Source organism: Helianthus annuus, chromosome 12, assembly GCF_002127325.2.
Source record: "Helianthus annuus cultivar XRQ/B chromosome 12, HanXRQr2.0-SUNRISE, whole genome shotgun sequence".
Lineage (NCBI taxonomy): Eukaryota > Viridiplantae > Streptophyta > Magnoliopsida > Asterales > Asteraceae > Helianthus > Helianthus annuus.
Genome location: NC_035444.2, coordinates 14,459 through 36,607, shown reverse-complemented (window position 1 = coordinate 36,607; position 22,149 = coordinate 14,459). Strand labels below are relative to the sequence as shown.

Sequence of the window (22,149 nt, the reverse complement as noted above, 5' to 3'; positions counted from 1 at the left end):
TGGAACCATTAAAAATTTTACAAATGAGAAGTTAGAAGAATGTGACATGTGATGATTTATCATTCAGAGGTTACCTATTAACCATTCAGACTTGAGGTTACCTCTTATTTATTCAGATGTTTTAAACCATTAAGAGATAGCATCTGAATGGTCATTAAGAGGCTACCAAACAACCCCTTACTCAATTGCTACATTTAAAATGAAAAATAAATATAGTGTATAAGTCATCAAAGTGTGTGCAATTTATCTATGCATTTCAAAATAAATTAAAGCAAGGAAAAGGAAAAAATAAAATAAATTTAAAACCTATCTTTTGCTCTACCATCTCACCAAATGCATCATTCTTCTCTAAGTACACACTACTCAAATGCAAACTCATCCAATGCACTTCCTCAGAGTTCGACAGTTCCCAAATTTACGGTGAATCTTTTCCCTCATATTTGAAGGGGTGGTGTTCTCACCCGGGGCCGAAAGGTCACTGACTCTCACCAAACCCCACTCTGTGGCCTCTAAGAACATATAAAATCGTTTACATATCTATACACAAACGGAGAAAAAATGAATCTCCAACATTGAAGTTATTTATTGAATCTCTTGTGCTATGCTTCATTTGAAATTCATGCATATTAGCTATTTGGTTCAAATTGACTGCATGTTACAAATTAATTTCCATCATCGGTTATAAAGTATAAAATCAATAAATAAATCTAACAAACAATATAGAAAATGATGACGTCGGTTCTGGAATGCAAACGGATACGTACGATTATCACGAATGTCTCACCAATCTAGCCGTTGGATGATATGCGGTACGCATGCCTGCCGATGCACAGTTCTCACTCTCTCTCTATATAACTTCTACTCGATCACGATTAATCGAAAACTTCTTCTCTCTCTAACTTCTGCTTCCCTTCCCTTTGTTCTAGAGAGAGAAAGTGCAGAGGCGGCGATGGTTTAAAACTTGCTCCGTTATCGTAAGCTTTCTCTCTCTAACTTCTTCTCGTAAGGTTTCTCTCTCTAACTTCTTCTCTTTGATATCTAGAGAGAGAGAAAGTGCAGTGGTTGACAATCAATCTCGAAAACTCGCGTCCTTCTGGTTCTTGTAAGCTTTCTCTCTCTAACTTCTTCTTTAAGATTAAGCTAATGGATACCTAAACAGTTTTCTCTCTCTAACTTAAATCTTCTATCTAGAGAGAGAAAAGGAAGAGATGAAATGGCTGCCGATCAATCGAAATTGCGTCTGGCTCTCGTTAGGTTATTGAGTTGCTGATTTCGATCACAACGTATTCTAGAGAGAGAAAGTGAAGAGAAGAATTGGTACTTTTCTGTTACATGCATGATAATGTTATTCGTTTTTGGTGTTTTACTTCCTCTATCACAACAATTGCTGCAGTATTTGAGAATTGGAGGCTCTCGATTGCCTTTCAATTTAATTAAACGTAATTTTGTTTGACTTAAGGTTTTTGTGCCAAGATTTGAAGGATTCAATTTCTAAATTTGAATTATATAATATCTAATTAGTGTATTATCTCTCAAAATGTTCGTATTATTTTGGCCCTTGGAATTGCTGTTTTAAGTTTTAATCCCTGTTTACTGCATATCAGATCTATTGATTGATGTTTTTACAGTTGGATTAGTAATTCAGTATTTAACCTTGTTCACTGCATATATGGTTATGTTTTCTGTTGGTTGTTTTTGATGCCAATTAATATGATTGAATGTTGCTTGTTCATGTTGTTAATCTTAATCATAATTGAATATCAATGTCAGCCAATATCTGTCATTTATTGATACGAACATCGTTGTCAAATTGTTGGTTGATATTCCTTATCTTTGTGTCATGTGTGTACGTTGTAACTATGCTTTATTTCAAGTATATATATGTTTGGAAATTATTTGATGTATCAAATAGAGTTTCGTATATAGATATTAATAACTTCTTCATTTGCTCCTTATCAGGAACATGGTGGTGATCTCAATGAGGCTGTGTCAATGCAGATTTCACCGAAAGAGATAGAAACATATTCATTAAATTTCATATGGCACATAATTAGAAACACTAATTATAAGTCTTTTTTTCACCTTTTTACTTTTTGAAACATTTCTCTATACTACTGTTCTAGATGTCATGAAACATGTATTGCTTCTCCACAAGTTGACCCGAACTTCACCAGAAGTGTATTTGATAGCGGACCAGGGCTCAGAACTGGTGAACCGTTCATCTCCCATCCAAGAGAAGCTAGACAGATTCCCATTGAGGTCAAGGATGGGCCCGACTACAAAATCAGCACGTTCTGGACATGCTCCTAGAATCGAGGGTGTCACTGAGACTGCAATAGAACATGTCCCAGAGACCAAGTGCTCCACAAGTTGGTGATTTACCGGATTATGGTAGTGAAGAAGAAATGATTCGGGCTGCAATTGGAGCTTCCAAACAAGATTCCCAGAATTGGCACAAGCAGTCTCTCTATCTTTAAAGGTTTACTTTTTACCATTTTCATAATGTGATAAAACACTCCTGCTAAGTTTTCTCCTTTCTACTTAACAATGATCTTTTTCAGACTGCTGAGCAAGAGAAATTAAGCTTTACGCCAACAATGATCTGAAGTGGGACCATCAGAACCAAGGGGGTCTAAGATGGTTGAGGTGGAAGAAATGGAGACATTGACATCTCAGCACTAATCGGGTTTGTTCTCGAATATTACTTCATTTTTAGTTTATAAACTGATTTCCGTTTAAAACTGTCAAGTTTTCCTGCATGAGATACTAAGGCAGCAGCTCACAGCCCAACACTAGTTTGGCTTGGACTAGAATTGTTCAAACTTATGTTTGGGTTTATTTTTGGAATTATAGGCAGCTTGGGCCTGGCACATATATCTTTCAGGTTGAGCTACTTTACAATGCTTTGGAAAAGATGTTTTGGGCCTGGATGGATTTCAACAATCTCAACAAACTTTTCAAGCCCAGTTTGTTTTTGAATATTAATTCCTTTTCAATTTACTAACCGACTTTCATTCTAGAATTTCATGAATTTTACACGAGACCAGAAGGCTGCAGCTCACAGCCCAGCACTAGGTGGTTATGTTCTTGAATCATACTTCATTTTAAATTTGCTAAGGACTTTTCTATTAAAATTTCATTTTTTCCTACACGAGACCCAACACTACAGCTGATCACAGCACTAGGTGGTTACAAGTTTTTCTACACTAGACCCAAAGGCTGCAACTAGCAGCACCCGCACTAGGCAGGTATGTTCTTGAATATTACATTTTTTTCTGTTTAATAACCAGCTCACGTTTTATAATTTCAGGTTTTTCTATACAAGACTTGAAGACTGCACCTCACAACTCAGCACTAGTCTGGTCTGTTCTGTTCTCGAATTTTACTTCCTTTTCAGTTTATTAAACGACTCACCTTTATAATTTTAGTTGTTTTTTTTTATTTTTTTTTTCAGGAGACTCAAAGACGACTGGTCACAGGCTAACACTCTTGAGGTTTGTTCTCGAATCTAACTTCTTTTTTAGTTTCACTAACAGTCCTCTGTTATAAGTTTCACATTTTTCTACAAGATACTTGTAGACTGTAGCTCACAGCAAAGCACTAGCCACGTATGCTCATGATTCGTAATTCCTTCTCAGTTTACTAACCGACTTCCGTTTTATTATGCCATGTTTTTCTTTCTACACGAGACCCTAAGACTGTAGCTCACACTTCAGCATTAGTCAAATATGTTCCTTAATCTTACTTTCTTTTTATGTTTACAAACCGACTTCCGCTTTAAAATTTATAGTTTTCTACACGAGACCATAAGGATTGTAGCTCACATCTCTGCAGTATGAAGTTTTGTTGTCAACAAAGCTGGTTTTGGGGCTGGCCGGGTCGAACCACCCGCCGCCCAAGTCTTGGAGGGCCCGAAATAAAAAAAAATGATTTTATATATATTTTTTAATTTTATTATATATTTTAAGCGTTATAATTCATTTTAAGCTTCTGATCATGATAGACGCTTGTCGCAGAGCATCTGCTAAAACCATTAATACGGTTATCCCTTACTTTGGATTTGAATAATTTTATCTGCATAAACATTAAACAGCAGAAGCAACTAGATGCAAACCTAAGTAGAGCGCTAAGCTTGCTGTTCTAGTTTTGTCACTTGTATCCAGAATTCAACTATATCTACTAAGTTGGAAAATTAGGAAAGCGAATGACTAGCTACAATATACTTAAAAAAACTTAAAGAACTATTAATCTTTACAACCTGACTTAGCATAACTGACACATATTTCCAGCTTATTACTGCTAAAAGTTATGTGTAATAGACTGCTAAACTTGTTGTGAATCTGATAGCCGAAGCAGGAGCAGATCGAGTTCTTGCTTGTGATCTTCATTCTGGGAAATCGATGGGCTATTTTGACATTTCAGTTGATCATGTTCATGGTCAGGTAATGGGTATTATCTATTTGAAGCAACGGTAATTGGTTATCATGTTCTTTAAACTGTTTTTTTTTTTTTTTTTTTTTTTTATATATATATTTGAGTTATGAAGGGAGTTCGCTCAAAGAATGGTGTTTGTCATCCTGCAGAAACCACATCTTGTTATATTTGTAATGGATAGCAGTATTGATCAAGCCGCATTTGACAAAGCTAAAGCATTTAAGCGGAGTGTTGTTGTTGGAGCTTTTATTGGTACAAAAATGGATGGTCATGAAAAGGGTGGTGGAAATTGCCAGACCCTGTAGTTACAAATCTATGCTAGTATATAATGTCCATTAAGACACGAATCCAGTTTGACCAGTTATCCAACCCGAAGTTAAATATTTTTCTTTTCTCATTTTTACTGTGTAGCAATTGGAGGACAGTTGGCCGAAGTCCAAGCTTGAAAGCAGAGGTGTGTGTTATTTACAATATATCTCAGATTTTAATTGTGCTTGGTCATATTATTCATGTTTAACATTACCATTGGATCTTATCCTCATGTCTCAAGGTACCTACTCTTCATTTCAAAATATATTTTTTTTCTACACGAGATCTGAAGACTGCAACTCACAACCCATCACTAGTCGCATATGTTCTTGAAAATTACTTCCTATTCCGTTCACTAACGGACATCTGTTTTTAAATTTTAGTTTTTTCTACACGAGACCCCCCTGCGACTCGCAGCCCAACACTAGTGAGGTATGTCCTTGAATCTTATATTTTCAGTTTTACCGACTGCTTCCGTTCTATAGTTTCAGATTTTTTTACACAAGATCCAAAGACTTAAGCTCACATCTCAGCACTAATCAGATTTGTTTTTGAATACTACTTCATTTTCAGTTTACAAACCGATTTCCGCTTAAAAATGCCAACTTTTTTTACAAGAGACCCTAAGACGGCAGCTCACGGCCCAACACTAGTTTGGTATGTTCTCGAATATTATTTCATTTTTAGTTTACTAACTGACTTCCTTTTAAAAGTTTCAAGTTTTAAAATTTATGTTTTTTATACGAGACCCTGAAACTTCATTTTTAGTTTACTAACCGATCTTCGTTTAAAAAGTTTTGTTTTTCTACACGAGACCTCAAAACTACGCTCACAGCGGCTACATGCCAATTGCCAGGTATGTTAATGGATCTTACTTTCTTTTTCGTTTACCAACCACGAATCATATGGCACATAATCAGAAACACGAATCATAATTTTTTTTTTCACCTTCTTACTTTTTGAAACATTTCTCTATACTACTGTTTTAGAAGTCATGAAACGCCTGTTGCTGCTCCACAAGTTGACCCGAACTTCACCAGAAGTATATTTGATAGCGGACCAGGGCTCAGAATTTGTGAACCATTTATCTCCCATCCCGGAGAAGTTAGACAGATTCCCATTGAGGTCAAGGATGGGCCCGGCCCCACTACATAATCAGAACGTTCCTGACATGCTCCTAGAATCGAGGATGTCACAGAGACTGCAACAGAAAATGTCCCAGAGACCAAGTGCTCCACAAGCAGTCTCTCTAGTCTCTATCTTTAAAGGTTTACTTCTTTTTAACATTTTCATAATGTGATAAAGCACTCCTGCTATGTTTTCTCCTTCCTCCTTAACATTGGTCTTTTCCAGACTGCCGAGCAAGAGAAAGCTTTACGCCAACAAGGATCTGAAGTGGAACCCATCAGAACGGAAGGTTCTAGTCACTTATACTCATGATTGTTGCTTCCTTTTCAGTTTACTAACCGATCTCCATTTAAAAATTTCATGTTTTTATACACGAGATCTATAGACTGCAACTCGCAGCCCAATACAAGACCCAAAGACTGCAGCTCACATCTCAGCACTAGTTACGTTTGTCCTCGAATATTATTTCGTTTTTAGAAAGACAATACTATTACAATGCTAAGCTATATCTATAAACTAAATGATTGAGGAGGACATATGCATTAAAAATAAAATTGGATGACTTTGAACCTATTTGACTTGTTCGGCCCGTTTGTTTTGTTTGAGATAAAATACAATCCAAACCGACCCATACATTAATGGGTTGAAATTGCCAGCTCTGGTTTATTTGTTAAATAATTTCTTTGTAACTTACAATAGGTTGGAAGTTGGGAGCTCATCAATTCCAGATGAAGTTGAAGAAGCAGAAGAACAACCTCTGGTTTGAAACAGTAGTCGACTTATGTCCTCTCAATCTATTGATTTTGCTGAAGACATTGAAGAAGTACACCTAAACTTACTCTCCAGTTTCTGCAAAGAAAAAAATAAATAAATAAATATCAGGGAAGATTTAGTTATTAAATGATTGAGATGTGAGCTGCAGTCTTCGGGTCATGTGTAAAAAATCCGAAACTATAAAACGGAAGCGGTTGGTAAACTGAAAAGAATATAAGATTTACTAAGGACATCTCTATTAAATTTTTACACGAAAAGAATATAATTTTACACGAGACCAGAAGGCTGCAGCTCACAGCCCAGCACTAGGTGGTTATGTTCTTGAGTCTTACTACTTTTTAAATTTACTACGGACTTCTCTATTAAAATTTTCATTTTACCTACACGGGGCCCAACACTACAGCTGATCACAGCCCAGATGTAGTCAGGTATGTTTTACTTTTTTTTTTTCAGTGTTACTAACCTACTTTGATTTTGACGTACAAGTTATTTTTACATCATTTCTGTTTAAAAGTTTCATTTTTTCTTAAACGAGACTTAACCCTAGAGCTTATCACAGCCAAGAAGTAGTTGGTATGTTCTACTTTTGTTTTCAAGTACAAATTTTCTACACGAGATCCCATGACTGCAACTCGCAGCCCCGCACTAGGCAGCTATGTTTTCGAAGATGAAATCTTTTTTTTACATGAGATCCTGAAATTACAGTTCACTGCTGCAATGTGTTGGGATCTAAGCACATGTCAGGTATAGTCTTGAATAATACTTTATATTTAGTTTACCAACCGATTTTCGTTTTAGCATCAGTGTAACACATGTCAGGTATGTTCAAGGATCTTTTATTGTCTTTTCCGTTTGCCAACCGACTATCGTTTGAAAATTTCTGTTTTTCTACACGTGACCCGAATAATGCAGTTCACAGCCCGACATCAGACATGCATGTTCTCAAATTTGCTTCTTTTTTACACGAGACCCCAAAACTGCAGTTCACAGCCGTGCTAGTCAGGTACTAATCGATTCCATTTAAAAGTTAACACCTAGCACAAGTCAGGTATGTTCTGCATTGTGCTTTGTTTTCCGTTTTACCAATTGACTTTTGTTTTAACTTATGTTTTTTACACCAGACCCCAAAACTTCATTTTTATAGTTTACTAACTGATTTTCGTTTTAAATTTTTTGTTTTTCTACATGAGACCTCAAATCTACGCTCACAGCGCCTACATGCCAGGTATGTTAATAGATCTTATTTTTTCTCTCGTTTACCAACCAACTTACTTTACAAACTTCAGTTTTTTTTTACAAGACCAGAAAATTGACGCACACATCATAGCATTAGTCAGGTATGTTCATGAATATTACTTGATTATTAGTTTACTAACCAAATTCTGTTATAAAATATATGTTTATCTACACGAGACTCAAATAATGCTATGATGTGTGTGTTACAGCCCGACACCAGTCAGGTATGTTCACAAAAATTATTTTCTCTTTTTCTAGTTTACTAACCAACTTCCATCTAAACATTCACAGCCTAGCACGAGTCAGGTGTGTTACAGCCTAACTCAATGTTTTAAGACTTCTTAAAGTTCTTTCATCATATGGAAGCCGGGTTTTTAGGAGTTTGTACTCGTTGATTTGTATATACAAACCGTTTTTATGAAATTATCAAATTACTGAACCATTGAAATTCTGTTTTTATGACCCACTATAGAACCGTAATCCTTAAGTTAAATCTTGGTATTGAATACGGTTGTTATTGATTGATTGATAGAATATGAATACAAGGCCCTATATATAGAGATACTAATTACAATTTGATACCCTCAATAATAATACACTTGTCTATCTAAAATAACTTAGTCTAAACACCTTAGCATGTCATAAATGAAACGCATTACAACCGTCTGCAGCTCACAACCCAGAATTGGTCAGGCATTTTCTGGAATCGTTATTCCTTTTCAGTTTTACTAAATGTCGCCTGTTTTAAAATTTCACGTCTTTCTACACGAGACTCTTAAGCCTGCAGCCCACAGCCTAGCACTAGTCATGTATGCTCATGATTTTTACTAACCGATTTTCATTTCAAAATTTCATATTGGAAATGTTGTGTTTCTTTTGGGTGTCTATTGCAGCTAAACTTGTTGCTAATCTGATAACCGAAGCAGGAGCAGATCGAGTTCTTGCATGTGATCTTCATTCTGGGAAATCGATGGGCCCTTTTGACATTCCAGTTGATCATGTTCATGGTCAGGTAATGGGTATTATCTATTTGATAGTTGCTGTAAATATAGTCACTCTGGTTAAATCTGCATCGATGTGAACTTGCTTATCGAGTCATCACATCTATGATTATATTCAGTTTTTTTATATCATTACTGTTTGATTAAAAAGTACTTGCTGATATTTATTGTGCCTTATATTTTTGTGTTTCGGTTATCAAAAAATTTCATTAATTTGCTTTTTTTTTCATCACTAGCCCGTCATACTTGATTACCTTGCTAGCAAGAGAAAGTAAAATTTATTTCTACCTCAGTAAGTTTTTATTATGTTAGTTATCATGCTTTATTAATGTAAATATTTGAATACCATTATTTTGTGGATTCTTGTAATGAATTGATGAGACAGACACCTGCAGATGTCCTTAGTCATAACAAGCTGTTTTTAATTTGTTTTTCGCAAGACACTGAGCCAAATGTAATCTGCAATTGTTCATTTGGTGTTTTTTTTTTCTTTTGGTGGTTGCAAGAGTTGGCGATTTAACTATCATGTCAAGCAGGCATGAGCCTGTGAATTTCACTCAACTGTACACAGAGTCAGGTTTGGAGATGATCGTATCTGTTAGATCCAGAATATCAAACCAGCAGACACTCGATCTTTATAACGGCTACATGATTTGCATGTCTTAAATAAAACACATTACAACCGTCTGCAGCTCACAACCCAGAAATAGTCGGGTATTTTTTGGAATCATGCTTCCTTTCAGTTTTACTATTCTACTTTCTTTTCTGTTTTATTTCAGGCATTTCTACATCGGACTTACGGGCTGCTATTGACAATCCAACTGCAGGTTTGTTAATGATGCCTTTTAGGTTACTTCATTTTAAGTTTACCAAGAACTTAAAATTTCATTTTTTTCTTCTACATGAGACTTGATACCTACAGCTTATCACAGCCCAGATGTAGTTGGTGTGTTCTACTTACTAACCAACTTTCGTTTTAAAGTACAAATTTTTCTACACTAGACCCCAAGGCTGCAATTCGCAGCCCCGCACTAGGCAGGTATCTTCTTGAATATTACGCCTTTTTCTGTTTGCTAACTAGCTACCTGTTTATAATTTCAGGTTTTTCTATATGAGACTTGAAGACTGCAACTCACAACTCAGCACTAATCTAGTCTGTTCTGTTCTCGAATTTTACTTCCTTTTCGGTTTACTAAATGACTTCCCTTAGTAATTTTAGTTTTTTTTTTTCATTCATGAGACTCAAAGACCGCTGCTCACAACCTAACACTATTGAGGTATGTTCTCGAATCCTTTTTTTTTTGTTTTACTAACAGTCCTCTGTTTTAAGTTTCACAATTTTCTACATGAGACTTAAAGACTGGAGCTCACAGCGTAGCAAACTAGCCACGTATGCTCATGATTCTTAATTGCTTAACAATTAACTGACCGGCTTTCATTTTATTATGTCAAGTTTTTCTACACGAGACCCTAAGACGGCAGCTCACACTTTGTCATTAGTCAGATATGTTCTTGAATCTTACTTCTTTTTATGTTTACTAACCGATTTCCGTTTTAAAATTTATGTTTTTTCTACATGAGACTCTAAAGATTGGTTAAGCGGAATTTGACCATGCTCAAGCATTTTAGCAAAGTGTTGTTGTTGGAGCTGTTATGGGTACAAAAATGGATGGTCATGCAAAGGGTGGTGGAGCTCTTAGTGTGTAAGTGTCATGCTCATGATTCTTAATTGCTTAACAATTAACTGACCGGCTTTCATTTTATTATGTCAAGTTTTTCTACACGAGACCCTAAGACGGCAGCTCACACTTTGTCATTAGTCAGATATGTTCTTGAATCTTACTTCTTTTTATGTTTACTAACCGATTTCCGTTTTAAAATTTATGTTTTTTCTACATGAGACTCTAAAGATTGGTTAAGCGGAATTTGACCATGCTCAAGCATTTTAGCAGAGTGTTGTTGTTGGAGCTGTTATGGGTACAAAAATGGATGGTCATGCAAAGGGTGGTGGAGCTCTTAGTGTGTAAGTGTCATGCTCATGATTCTTAATTGCTTAACAATTTACTGACCGGCTTTCATTTTATTATGTCAAGTTTTTCTACACGAGACCCTAAGACGGCAGCTCACACTTTGTCATTAGTCAGATATGTTCTTGAATCTTACTTCTTTTTATGTTTACTAACCGATTTCCGTTTTAAAATTTATGTTTTTTCTACATGAGACTCTAAAGATTGGTTAAGCGGAATTTGACCATGCTCAAGCATTTTAGCAGAGTGTTGTTGTTGGAGCTGTTATGGGTACAAAAATGGATGGTCATGCAAAGGGTGGTGGAGCTCTTAGTGTGTAAGTGTCATGCTCATGATTCTTAATTGCTTAACAATTTACTGACCGGCTTTCATTTTATTATGTCAAGTTTTTCTACACGAGACCCTAAGACGGCAGCTCACACTTTGTCATTAGTCAGATATGTTCTTGAATCTTACTTCTTTTTATGTTTACTAACCGATTTCCGTTTTAAAATTTATGTTTTTTCTACATGAGACTCTAAAGATTGGTTAAGCGGAATTTGACCATGCTCAAGCATTTTAGCAGAGTGTTCTTGGAGCTGTTATGGGTACAAAAATGGATGGTCATGCAAAGGGTGGTGGAGCTCTTAGTGTGTAAGTGTCATGCTCATGATTCTTAATTGTTTAACAATTTACTGACCGGCTTTCATTTTATTATGTCAAGTTTTTCTACACGAGACCCTAAGACGGAAGCTCACACTTTGTCATTAGTCAGATATGTTCTTGAATCTTACTTCTTTTTATGTTTACTAACCGATTTCCGTTTTAAAATTTATGTTTTTTCTACATGAGACCCTAAAGATTGGTTAAGCGGCATTTGACCATGCTCAAGCATTTTAGCAGAGTGTTGTTGTTGGAGCTCTTATGGGTACAAAAATGGATGGTCATGCAAAGGGTGGTGGAGCTCTTAGTGTGTAAGTGTCATGTTCTCTGTCTTTTTATTTTGGTTTATTTGTGTTACAATTTTAGTGCTTATTTAATATTTCATGCATTGAACTTTAAATGGTTACCAGGTTCGTATAACCCAATTTGTCCAGACCCCCTGGATGTGCCACACTATGGGTAACCTGAAACATGGGTTGGTGGGTCAGTAAAGACCGCTGCTCACAACCTAACACTATTGAGGTATGTTCTCGAATCCTTTTTTTTAGTTTTACTAACAGTCCTCTGTTTTAAGTTTCACAATTTTCTACATTAGACTTAAAGACTGGAGCTCACAGCGTAGCAAACTAGCCACGTATGCTCATGATTCTTAATTGCTTAACAATTTACTGACCGGCTTTCATTTTATTATGTCAAGTTTTTCTACACGAGACGCTAAGATGGCGGCTCTCATGGCCAATTTAGATAAACAAACTGGAGAGGTAAGTACTGAATCTGTTTGTTTAAGATAAACAAACTGGAGAGCTAAATGACTTCCCTTAGTAATTTTAGTTTTTTTTTCATTCATGAGACTCAAAGACCGCTGCTCACAACCCAACTTAGATAAACAAACTGGAGAGCTAAATGACTTCCCTTAGTAATTTTAGTTTTTTTTTTCATTCATGAGACTCAAAGACCGCTGCTCACAACCTAACACTATTGAGGTATGTTCTCGAATCCTTTTTTTTAGTTTTACTAACAGTCCTCTGTTTTAAGTTTCACAATTTTCTACATGAGACTTAAAGACTGGAGCTCACAGCGTAGCAAACTAGCCACGTATGCTCATGATTCTTAATTGCTTAACAATTTACTGACCGACTTTCATTTTATTATGTCAAGTTTTTCTACACGAGACCCTAAGATGGCGGCTCTCATGGCCAACTTAGATAAACAAACTGGAGAGGTAAGTACTGAATCTGTTTGTTTAAGATGTCGTGAATTAAGTACTAAATTTGTTTTTTAAGATGTGAATTAAAGGGTGAAGTTGGCAGGTTGTCAAGACAAAACGAAAGTCTGGTGAATGAGATGTCGAACATAAAAGAGTCAAACTTTTTCGTAAAAAGAAATGAGTCTATGTATTTGAAGAAAATTAAAGGATATGAAGCTGAAATTGAGGCTTTAACTTGCAAATTAAACGAAAAACTTCAAATTATAGACTTAGCTAATGACACGATGAGTGAGAAAACAAAAGGAATTTCTGAAAAATGCAAAGAGTTGTCAAATGCACAACTAAAAATCGTTGGAACTTGAAAAGAAATTAAATCAATTCAGGGATTCTTCTTTTGTAATGAAACACATGATAGGTGGGTTAAAGAAGAGTAATGACAAGACCAGTGTGGGCTTAAAGGGCTTTAATGAAGTCCCACCTCCTCTTGGTCATGACTATTCATTCCTGCCTGATGAAGATGAGTTAATGGACTTTGTGTCTGAGAGTGATGATGCTAAGAAGAAAAATAACAGGGAACCTTTGAAAAAGAAAAATTCATCTCCTAAGAATAAAAATCAAACTTTTGTTCAGGGAAGTGACATGAAAAACGAAACCACTGTTATTGAAAACGAATCAAATGTAGAGTTTGCAAAAAATAAAAACATAGAAAAATCTGTATCTAAGCAAACTGAACAAGATTCTTCCAAGGCATCATCATCTGATGAGGGATCTAGCTCAAAGACTTCAGCTAAAAAGTCTTCGAAAAGCAGATCGTGCTTCAAGTGTCACACAAAGGGACATGTAGCTAGTTGTTGTCCTAACAAAAAGTCTGGAGCACAAGTTAGTGAGAGAAAGAGAGAGAAATCACTAGAGAAGAGTGGTGATAATATGGAGAAAATGTCAAACTCTCCAAAGAAATCTGTTCCTAAGCAACATGAGGGTGTTGCTGTTGGTGTAGATAAGGCTGAAAAAGAAACTCCACAAGTTACTCGTTTTCAAAGAAATCAACCAAGATTTCAGCCTGAATCTACATCAGGCAGATATGAGAGACCTAGAAGCAGTTCACCAAAAATGAACAATTTTATTGAAAATTAAAGTAATTTCAGAAGTCAAGGTCAATATCAAACTCGATACCAAAATAATGGTGATCGAACTTTTTATAATAATGGCTTTAGAAATTACAACAATCAAGATTATAGGAATCAAAACTCAAGGTACCAAAACCAAAATAGTTCAAACACATATAGGAACCCTCAGGACCATAGACCTAGTGGAAATCAAAATCAAATTCCATTAACAGGTTTGAGATCCAAGACTCCTGTTAGGAGTAATGGATATTGGATGGATGTTTCAGTAGTTGGTGAATTTGGACGACCCAAGACCATTAAGGCTTGGGTCCCCCAATCTAACTAATTTTATGGTTGGTGTGTGCAGGAGCTGCTAAGCAGGATTATCAACTTATGGTATGTTGATAGTGGTTGTTCTAGGCACATGACGGGGGATGCAAGATTGTTGAATGAGTTTGAAAATTATGATGGTGGACATGTGAACTTTGCTGGTGTTAAAGGTGGTAGAATTACAGGTAGAGGAAAAGTGACCAATGGGAAGATCACACTAGACAAAGTGAACTATGTTGAGCAGCTTAAGCACAATCTGATAAGCGTGTCACAAGTCTGCGACAAGGGTCACTCGGTCCATTTTATCAAGACTGAAACATTAGTATTGAAACCAGGTTTGGTGATTCCGGACGATTGAATAGTGATGAGAGCGCCAAGGAGAAATGATAGTTATGTCATGGACATGGGTGCCAAGGATCCGACTGCTGTGGTGGCGTGTTTACTATCAAAAGCATCTGAAACTGAATCAATGTTGTGACACAGACGCATGACCCATATTCACTATCGCAAAATGAACTATATTATTAAAAATGAATTAGTGAAAGGAGTTCCAATGCAGAGGTTTCACGTGGAAGATAAATGTCTTCCATGTCAAAAGGGAAAACAACATAAGAAACTCACAAATCAAAAACAGTAAATTCCATAGATGCCCCTTATGAATTACTTCACATGGATTTATTCGATCCAGTGAACGTGAGGAGCATAGGTGGAAAATACATTGTCTTGTTGTCACAGATGATTACTCACGTTATTCATGGGTTTTCTTTTTAGGTACAAAAGATGAGACAGCGGAGATGCTGATAGATCTTTTTACAAAATTGGAAAACGTCCATGAAGCAAGGATCAAGAGGATAAGGAGTGATAATGGCACGGAGTTCAAGAAGCGGATTCTGGATCTCTACTGTCTTCGAAGGGGAATTGAATATCAATATTCTGCTCCTTATACGCCTCAACAGAATGGAGTTGCTGAGAGGAAACACAGGACGTTGATTGAAGCCGCTAGGACTATGCTTTCAGATTCAAAGCTTCCAGTTCTTTTCTGGGGAGAAGCTGTGAATATAGCTTGCTACGTCCTAAACAAAGTTTTAATCGTTGAACGTTTTAACAAAACATGTCATGAATTAATGTTTAACGGGAAACTACACTTAACCTGCTTTGAGCCATTTGGATTACCATGCACCATTGTGCGAAACAAAGATAAACAAAAATTCGTTGAGATGGCTGACGAAGGCTACTTTCTAGGTTATGTGCCTGGCACACCGAATAAAAGGGGTTTTAATCTAAAAACTGGTAAAATTGAGGTTATTTTAATGTTGAAATTACTACATACAAACCTCAAAAATCAACGAGTGGTCCAGCTATATTATATGTTTATGAAAGTGTTTTTAAATCATTTAATATTCCTGAGTTTTCAAATGCATCTACTCTCAGTTGATTCAAACAGTGATCCGTGAAGACGATGAAGGCGAGTTCATGCCTAGATCGACTATGACAGATGCTCCGGAAACTTCTTCAAGTGCTACTGTTTATGATTCAAGCGAAAGTGAGTCTGAACCCATTCAGGGGGAGGATTTAATTAATCCGTTTGCGAATCAGAATATTCAGGGGGAGGTTGGATCAAACCTGGGTGATAATTTAGAAGTGGATACCGTTGCTACTACACGAGCAAATAGAAATCATCCAGTTGACATGATACTTGGAGATCCTACTGCAGGTGTTCAGATAAGGAGTGCTTGTATAGTTGCTTTATTTCCTAAGAGGAGCCGAAAAACATTCATATGGCTCTAAAAGATAACTCTTGGGTTGAGGCTATGTAAGAGGAATTGGCCCAGTTTGCTAAGTTGAAGGTTTGGGAGTTCGTTGACCTTCCTAAAGGTGAAAGGGAAATAGGCACTAAGTGGTTGTTTAAGTGCAAGAAAGATGACAGAGGAATTGTGACGCGAAACAAAGCTCGATTGGTGGTCAAAGGTTTCAATCTGCAAGAAGGAATTGATTGCAATGAAGTGTTTGCACTGGTGGCAAGGTTGGAAGCAATTCGTTTGTTCCTAGCCTTCGCATCATTCAAGTGCTTCAAAGTTTACCAACTAGACGTAAAGAGTGCGTTTCTTTACGGGAAAGTCCAAGAAGTGGTGTATGTCTCACAACCAGATGGGTTCGTTGATCCAGATTATATAGATCGTGTGTACAAGCTTGATAAGGCTTTGTATGGATTACATCAAGCACCTAGGGCGTGGTACGAGACACTGTCAACACATCTGATAAAGAATGGTTTTAAAAGAGGTCAGATTGACAGTACACTATTCATTAAGAGGAAGAAGGAAGATTTTCTGTTGGTACAGGTATACGTGGATGACATCATCTTTGGGTCATCAGATGAAAACATGTGTAAAGAGTTTGAGCAGCTGATAAAGAGCAAGTTCGAAATGAGCGCTTTGGGTGAGCTATCTTACTTTCTTGGATTACAAGTTGACCAGAAGGAGGATGGGATGTTTATTCATCAGACAAAGTATGTGTATGACATTTTGTCTCGATTCAAAATGGATGATTGCGCTACTTTCAATACACCCATATGCGAAAATCACAATCTTGGCCCAACTCATGAAAGTACTGAAGATGTTGATCCAACTCAATACAGGGCGATGATTGGTTCTCTAATGTACTTGACTGCTTCAAGACCAGACATCATGTTTGCCGTATGTCTGTGTGCCAGATATCAGGCTAATCCGAAAGAGGCACACATGAAAGCGGTGAAGCGTATTCTTCGTTACTTAAAGGGAAAACCTAAACTTGGGTTGTGGTATACAGCTAATAGTGATTTGAAGTTTGTTGCTTACACTGACCCAGACTTTGGAAAATGCAAGTCTTTCAACCGATATCAAATCGCTTCAGATCGCCATTCACTTGGCATAAACAATCAGAACTCCCCCTCTCAACAACCTATTTTCCCATTTTAGATTTCAAAACACTTAAGTTTGTTTTAATCAAAATGGTTTTTTCGGAAAATAAGTTTAGTTGATTTTATCAATTGTAGGGACATGGTTCATCATATTGTCTTTCAACCAAATATCACTTGTAGGAAAATGCAAGTACAACTTAATGTCCTTGATTTACCATTTGCAAGTATGAACAATCAAACCTTTGTACCACTTGTAAGAACCAATCACCGAAGTGAATTTCTCATGAAATGTGCCGATTCCTGCTCCTCACTTACCAACCTGGGAGTTCCGGCAAGTCACACTTAACCTATTCAAAACATTTTAAGAAAGATGCCGATTCATGTTCCACGATTACAAACTTGGAAACTCCGGTAAGTCAGGTGTTTAATCAAAAAAAAAAAAATATCCACCCAAGCCTGACCGGCCTTGGGTGTTACCAAGTCATCAACACTCGGTTTCTTACCTCCCATTTTCTTTTTATAGAACTCTTTAACCCCTTTGACTTTTCGATCAACCATTTTACCAAAAATGTGTTTTACCTTGCGGTTAAAGGTCTTTTCAACATCAAAAACCTTTTTGTCTGAATAAAATTGGTTTGAAATTTCAACTTTACCAATTTTCTTTTTGAAATTTTCAGCCCGAAGTGGTGGAAAATTCTCATCATCCACAGTCGAAACTAATTCTTCATTATTTTTCTCAACCTGTGGCTCCTCTGATTTTATGGAATCAGATTCATCACCAGACGATAGCTCTTCTGATTTTGACCTATCAGAATCATTGCTAGAACTATCAACAGACTTCTTAACAACCCATTTCTGGTTGTCAGATTTAGCTCTTTTCTTGTAAAACCTGTTTGAACATTCACCAATTTCAAATTTTGAATTTTTGAATAATTTGGTTTCATCAATTGGTGGTTCAAACTCAATCACTGTCTCTTTTAGTTTAGAAACTCGCTGTTTAGTTTGAATTGCCTGTGAACAGTTAATGGCAATATGACCACTTTTTCCACACTTGAAACAGGTTCGAGTTTTCTTCTTCTGATCAAAAGTCTTCATCTTATCTTGCTTCTTTGCAAGTTACTCTCTGTTTGATTGTCTCCAGAATTCTTTCTTTTCTTCTTCTTCTGCTGATGTACCTGAAACAAATGTCATCTTTGATTTAAAATCTCGAACATATTTTTCATTTTTCTGTTGGAGTAAAACCAAGACCTTTCTTTTTGAAATTACCGTTATGGTTTAGTTTCTTTTGAAAACCAGAACCAGAAATGTAACCCTTTTTCTTGTTTAATCTTTGTTGAACTCTTGAGGTGTATTTTTTAGGTTTATCAGTAAGATTTAAACCTTTTATTTCAGAAATATTAATTTCTGTCAGTTTGAAAACCTTTTTGATCATTTCAGGTATAACACCTCTTATTGGAAATTCCTTATCAGAATATAATTTATCCGAATCATTCAAAGTATATGCCACTTTAAATACTTCATCATTCAAATTAGATTTTGATAACATGAATTCTTTATCATAAACTCTTTTGCCCTGTTTTTCATTTTGACCCGGAATGCTGGACTAAGACTTTGACTCTGACATAGACTCCGACTTTGACTCCTCTGTTTCATCGTTATCTAACACATGATCCACCACTTTCTTCATCAATTGAGATTGTTGATCAGTGTCAGACGATGTAAACGTGACATCAATATTTTCTGGCAAATTGACTGACGACTCCGACTCCCACTGTAAGTTTGTTGCCTTTTGTACTCTTTCAGAATTTGGATTTCTGGGCAAATATCCATTTTCCAGTGGGGGTGGACACTTGTTATAGCTGACATCTTGTTTCTTACTAGAATTCTTCTTGTCAGTCTTTTTCTTTGTGTCGTTCTTCTTTTTGTTCTTCTTCTCTGAAGTCTTTTCTTCAGTTTGTTCTTCTGTCACCTCATCCTCTTCAAATGCCTTCATACCTTCAACAGTTGGATAAATCCTGTCAATGACATAAGAAGTATATGAGTAACTTTTCAACAAACGATTAACTCTTTCAGTTTCAATTCTTTGAGCCTCCAGTTTCTATTCTAAAACAGCGCACTTCTCAATGTAGTTGTTCACAACTTTCTATTTGATCATAAATACTCCTTGAAGTGTCTTCATTGCTGTTGCCTGTTCTTCACTTGTATCATTGTACATATTCATTGCTTTGTTCAACACATCATAAGATTCCTTTAACCTGTTCATGTTGTTGATTAACTCACTATTTTTCTTTTTTATGATCTCACAGGTTTCACAATTCACATGAATCTTTTTTGCATTAACTTCTTCACTAATCTTGAATTTTGGAACTTCTTTCACTTCCCTTCTCACCACCGGAACATCTTCATCATCACTGCTTACCGGTGTTTTTACCTTTTTCTTTTTCTGTTTCGCTTTTTCATCTTCACTATCACTTTCTGCCAGCATTTTCAGATGATCTCTCATTCTTTTTGCATAATATTCCGTGTTATCATCACTATCTTCTTCGATTCTAGCAACAAAAGCTGTGTGAACTGGAGCTTTGTTAGAATCATAATTATTCCAAGTAAAATTCTCCCAGCTAAACCCTTCAGGTAACTTTTCATCATCTTGGTCTATCACACATGCTTTGCCATCAGCTGGTATATATTTGTCCCAGTTGAATCCTGTTGATGAATTCTTCTCATCCTGATTCACCATACAAGCTCTCTTTGAAGATTCTTCAATCACATTTCTTCCATGTGCAGTTTGTGCCTGTTGTTGAGTTGGTTGTTGAGCAACTTGATGATAGATAGCCTTTCGGTAGTAATCATTGTTGTTGAAAGGATTTTGAGCTCCACTTGCTTCGCGATTAGTGCACTCCCTCTTGAAGTGTCCTTTTTCCCTGCAACGAAAACAAGTGACTTTAGATTTCTCAAAACCTAAAGTAGAAACATTAGCTTCACGTAGATCATTTCTTCCTGTGATCCGCTTGAATTTCTCAGCTCTCCTCAACACACTAGCCAAACACCATTTTATATCCATTAGCTCCATCTCCTCAGCATCTATTTGATAGTAATCCTCTTTTGTAAGCATTGGATTCTCGATCTTTCCTACAACAAAACTACTGTATGATTCTAACACCATTCCCAACAAAGACATGTGATTTTTAGCAACTTCCTCTGAGTAATCTTGATCATTCTCAAGATTTAATACAATATTGAGTTAATTGCTCGGATGGTCCCTGTGGTTTCACGTTTTTTCACGTTTAGTCCCCACCTTTTGAAAATAGCATGTATGCTCCCTATGGTTTGTCATTTTGTTACTCGGATAGTCCCCCAACATTTACTCTGGGGACTATCCGAGTAACAAAATGACAAACCATAGGGAGCATACCTGCTATTTTCAAACTAACTGACATCTACTCAGGGACTATCCGAGTAATAAAATGACAAACCATAGGGAGCATACCTGCTATTTTCAAAAGGTGGGGACTAAACGTGAAAAAACTTGAAACCACAGGGACCATCCGAGCAATTAACTCTACAATATTGCACTGTAATTTCCTTCCATTCTTTGTTGCTGAAATGTTCGGATCAAAAGATGGAAATGATGAGAAACTTGTGTTGCTGTTTGATCCTTTTGATGAACTTCCTGATGAGCCTTTAGCATTGAACGCAGTTTCAACCTTTGGTGATAAATTGATGGTTTTATCATTCAACCCTACTTTGTAGTAAAGCTCAATGTCTTGTTCACCATCAAAATCTTTCATTCTAACAATCTTCCTTTGCTCCATTTCTTGAGCTTCGAACTTTTCAATGAATTTACTCAAAGTTAGCGTGTTAAATCCTTTCTTGTTTCTGAGCATCATCAAATACGTGCCCCATGTTTCGTGTGGCAATGCATCTGCTAATTTTTCAATCAACTCCTCATTATCTTTGTTGATGCTTACTCTTCTCATGTTCACCAACAAATTGCAGTATCTATCAATAATCTACTTTGTGCTCTCATTTTTCAAACCACGAAACAAATCAAACTCTTTCTTCAGAAGTGATTTCTTGTTCTTGATCATTTCTTGACTACCAACAAACTTTGATCTTAAAGCTTTCCAAATCGAATAAGAACTTCCATTATGTTGCAATAAGACGATGATGTCTTCTTTCAGAGCTTGTTGTAGCAGACTGAGCATCATTTTCTCATTTTTATATTTCTTTTTATCATCAATGCTCATATCCTTGATAGCAATCTCCTCTTCATCGTCATTTGTCGGTCTAACGTATTTTGTCTTAACACATTCCCAAACATCTAAATAGTTAGCTTGTACCCAATTCTCAAAACGTCCTTCCCAACCCTTATATTCCTCGATGTTCATGAGCTTAGGCGGTTTTTGCATAGTACCCGTTTCATTTTCCAACATCGTGTTCTGTGCAAGACTGATCGGGGTAACCGGGGTAGCGAATGCGTTGTAAAATTCCTCGTCCATATTTCGGAATTCAAGAAATTCTCAAAACTGTCTGTTCAAGCGGAATAACTAGTTCAAGCGAGACCCTTTGAAGCGGAACCTCTGATTCAAGCGGAATCAACAAGATGTTTCAAGCGGGATCTGATTTTCAAGCGAATCTAACTAGAATTTCAAGCGGAATACTGGTTTTCGAGCGGAATCAACAGACTATTTCAAGCGAAATAACGATTTCAAGCGAAATCAGTCCAAACTTTCAAGCGGAATATGGAGTTCAAGCGAAATCAACCCTGAAATGCTGCTGATGTCATCATTTTATCGCTGAATTTTAAGCTCGATTTAAAGCTTGAAACTTTCAAGGCTTTGTTAAAATACAATTCCGAGTTCAATGTGTAAAAATCAGAACATTTTAACCGTGAAAAGTTATAAATTTTGAAAAAGAAGGTGTAGAAATCAGAATTCGCAGCTGAATTTGTATAAACTCTTCCTCCTGAGCTCTGATACCACTTGCAAGATCGTTTTGAAACCCGAACGAGTCGATCAGAAGAGTTTTTCTCTATACGAAAGACGAAAACAGACGTATA

The 22,149-nt window shown here is 36.4% G+C and overlaps 1 protein-coding gene and 1 long non-coding RNA gene across 13 annotated transcripts; both read left to right on the top strand.

Moving 5' to 3' along the window:
- The first annotated feature begins 656 nt into the window (after window positions 1-656).
- LOC110893677 lies at window positions 657-10,006 on the top strand. 6 transcript variants are annotated; one of them, XR_002565933.2, is made up of 19 exons: window positions 657-974; window positions 1,043-1,102; window positions 1,192-1,317; window positions 1,960-2,479; window positions 2,562-2,686; window positions 2,854-2,884; window positions 3,021-3,248; window positions 3,311-3,362; window positions 3,455-3,494; window positions 4,348-4,471; window positions 4,584-4,888; window positions 5,127-5,175; window positions 5,317-5,400; window positions 5,539-5,599; window positions 5,733-6,011; window positions 6,097-6,160; window positions 6,257-6,313; window positions 6,571-8,893; window positions 9,119-10,006. It is a non-coding gene; the product is annotated as an uncharacterized LOC110893677 (long non-coding RNA). The 6 variants fall into 6 exon arrangements; XR_002565934.2 differs by having other exon boundaries at window positions 2,854-3,075; window positions 3,170-3,248; XR_002565932.2 differs by having other exon boundaries at window positions 2,854-3,075; window positions 3,156-3,248.
- A 98-nt stretch (window positions 10,007-10,104) lies between these two features.
- Window positions 10,105-15,371, top strand: LOC110893676 (vitellogenin-2-like). 7 transcript variants are annotated; one of them, XR_004874309.1, is made up of 9 exons: window positions 10,105-10,585; window positions 10,656-10,905; window positions 10,976-11,225; window positions 11,296-11,542; window positions 11,613-11,862; window positions 11,962-12,073; window positions 12,249-12,534; window positions 12,710-12,773; window positions 12,862-15,371. XR_004874309.1 is itself a non-coding variant. In XM_035980697.1 (3 exons), the coding sequence occupies exon 3, from the start codon at window positions 13,158-13,160 to the stop codon at window positions 13,890-13,892; it is 735 nt and encodes a 244-aa protein (XP_035836590.1). In that variant the 5' UTR covers window positions 10,565-10,585; window positions 11,962-12,073; window positions 12,249-13,157; the 3' UTR covers window positions 13,893-14,026. The 7 variants fall into 7 exon arrangements, 2 of the variants coding, with proteins under 2 accessions (XP_035836590.1, XP_035836589.1); XR_004874306.1 differs by having other exon boundaries at window positions 12,249-12,312; window positions 12,402-15,371; XR_004874307.1 differs by having other exon boundaries at window positions 10,106-10,585; window positions 12,710-15,371.
- Window positions 15,372-22,149: the final 6,778 nt, after the last annotated feature.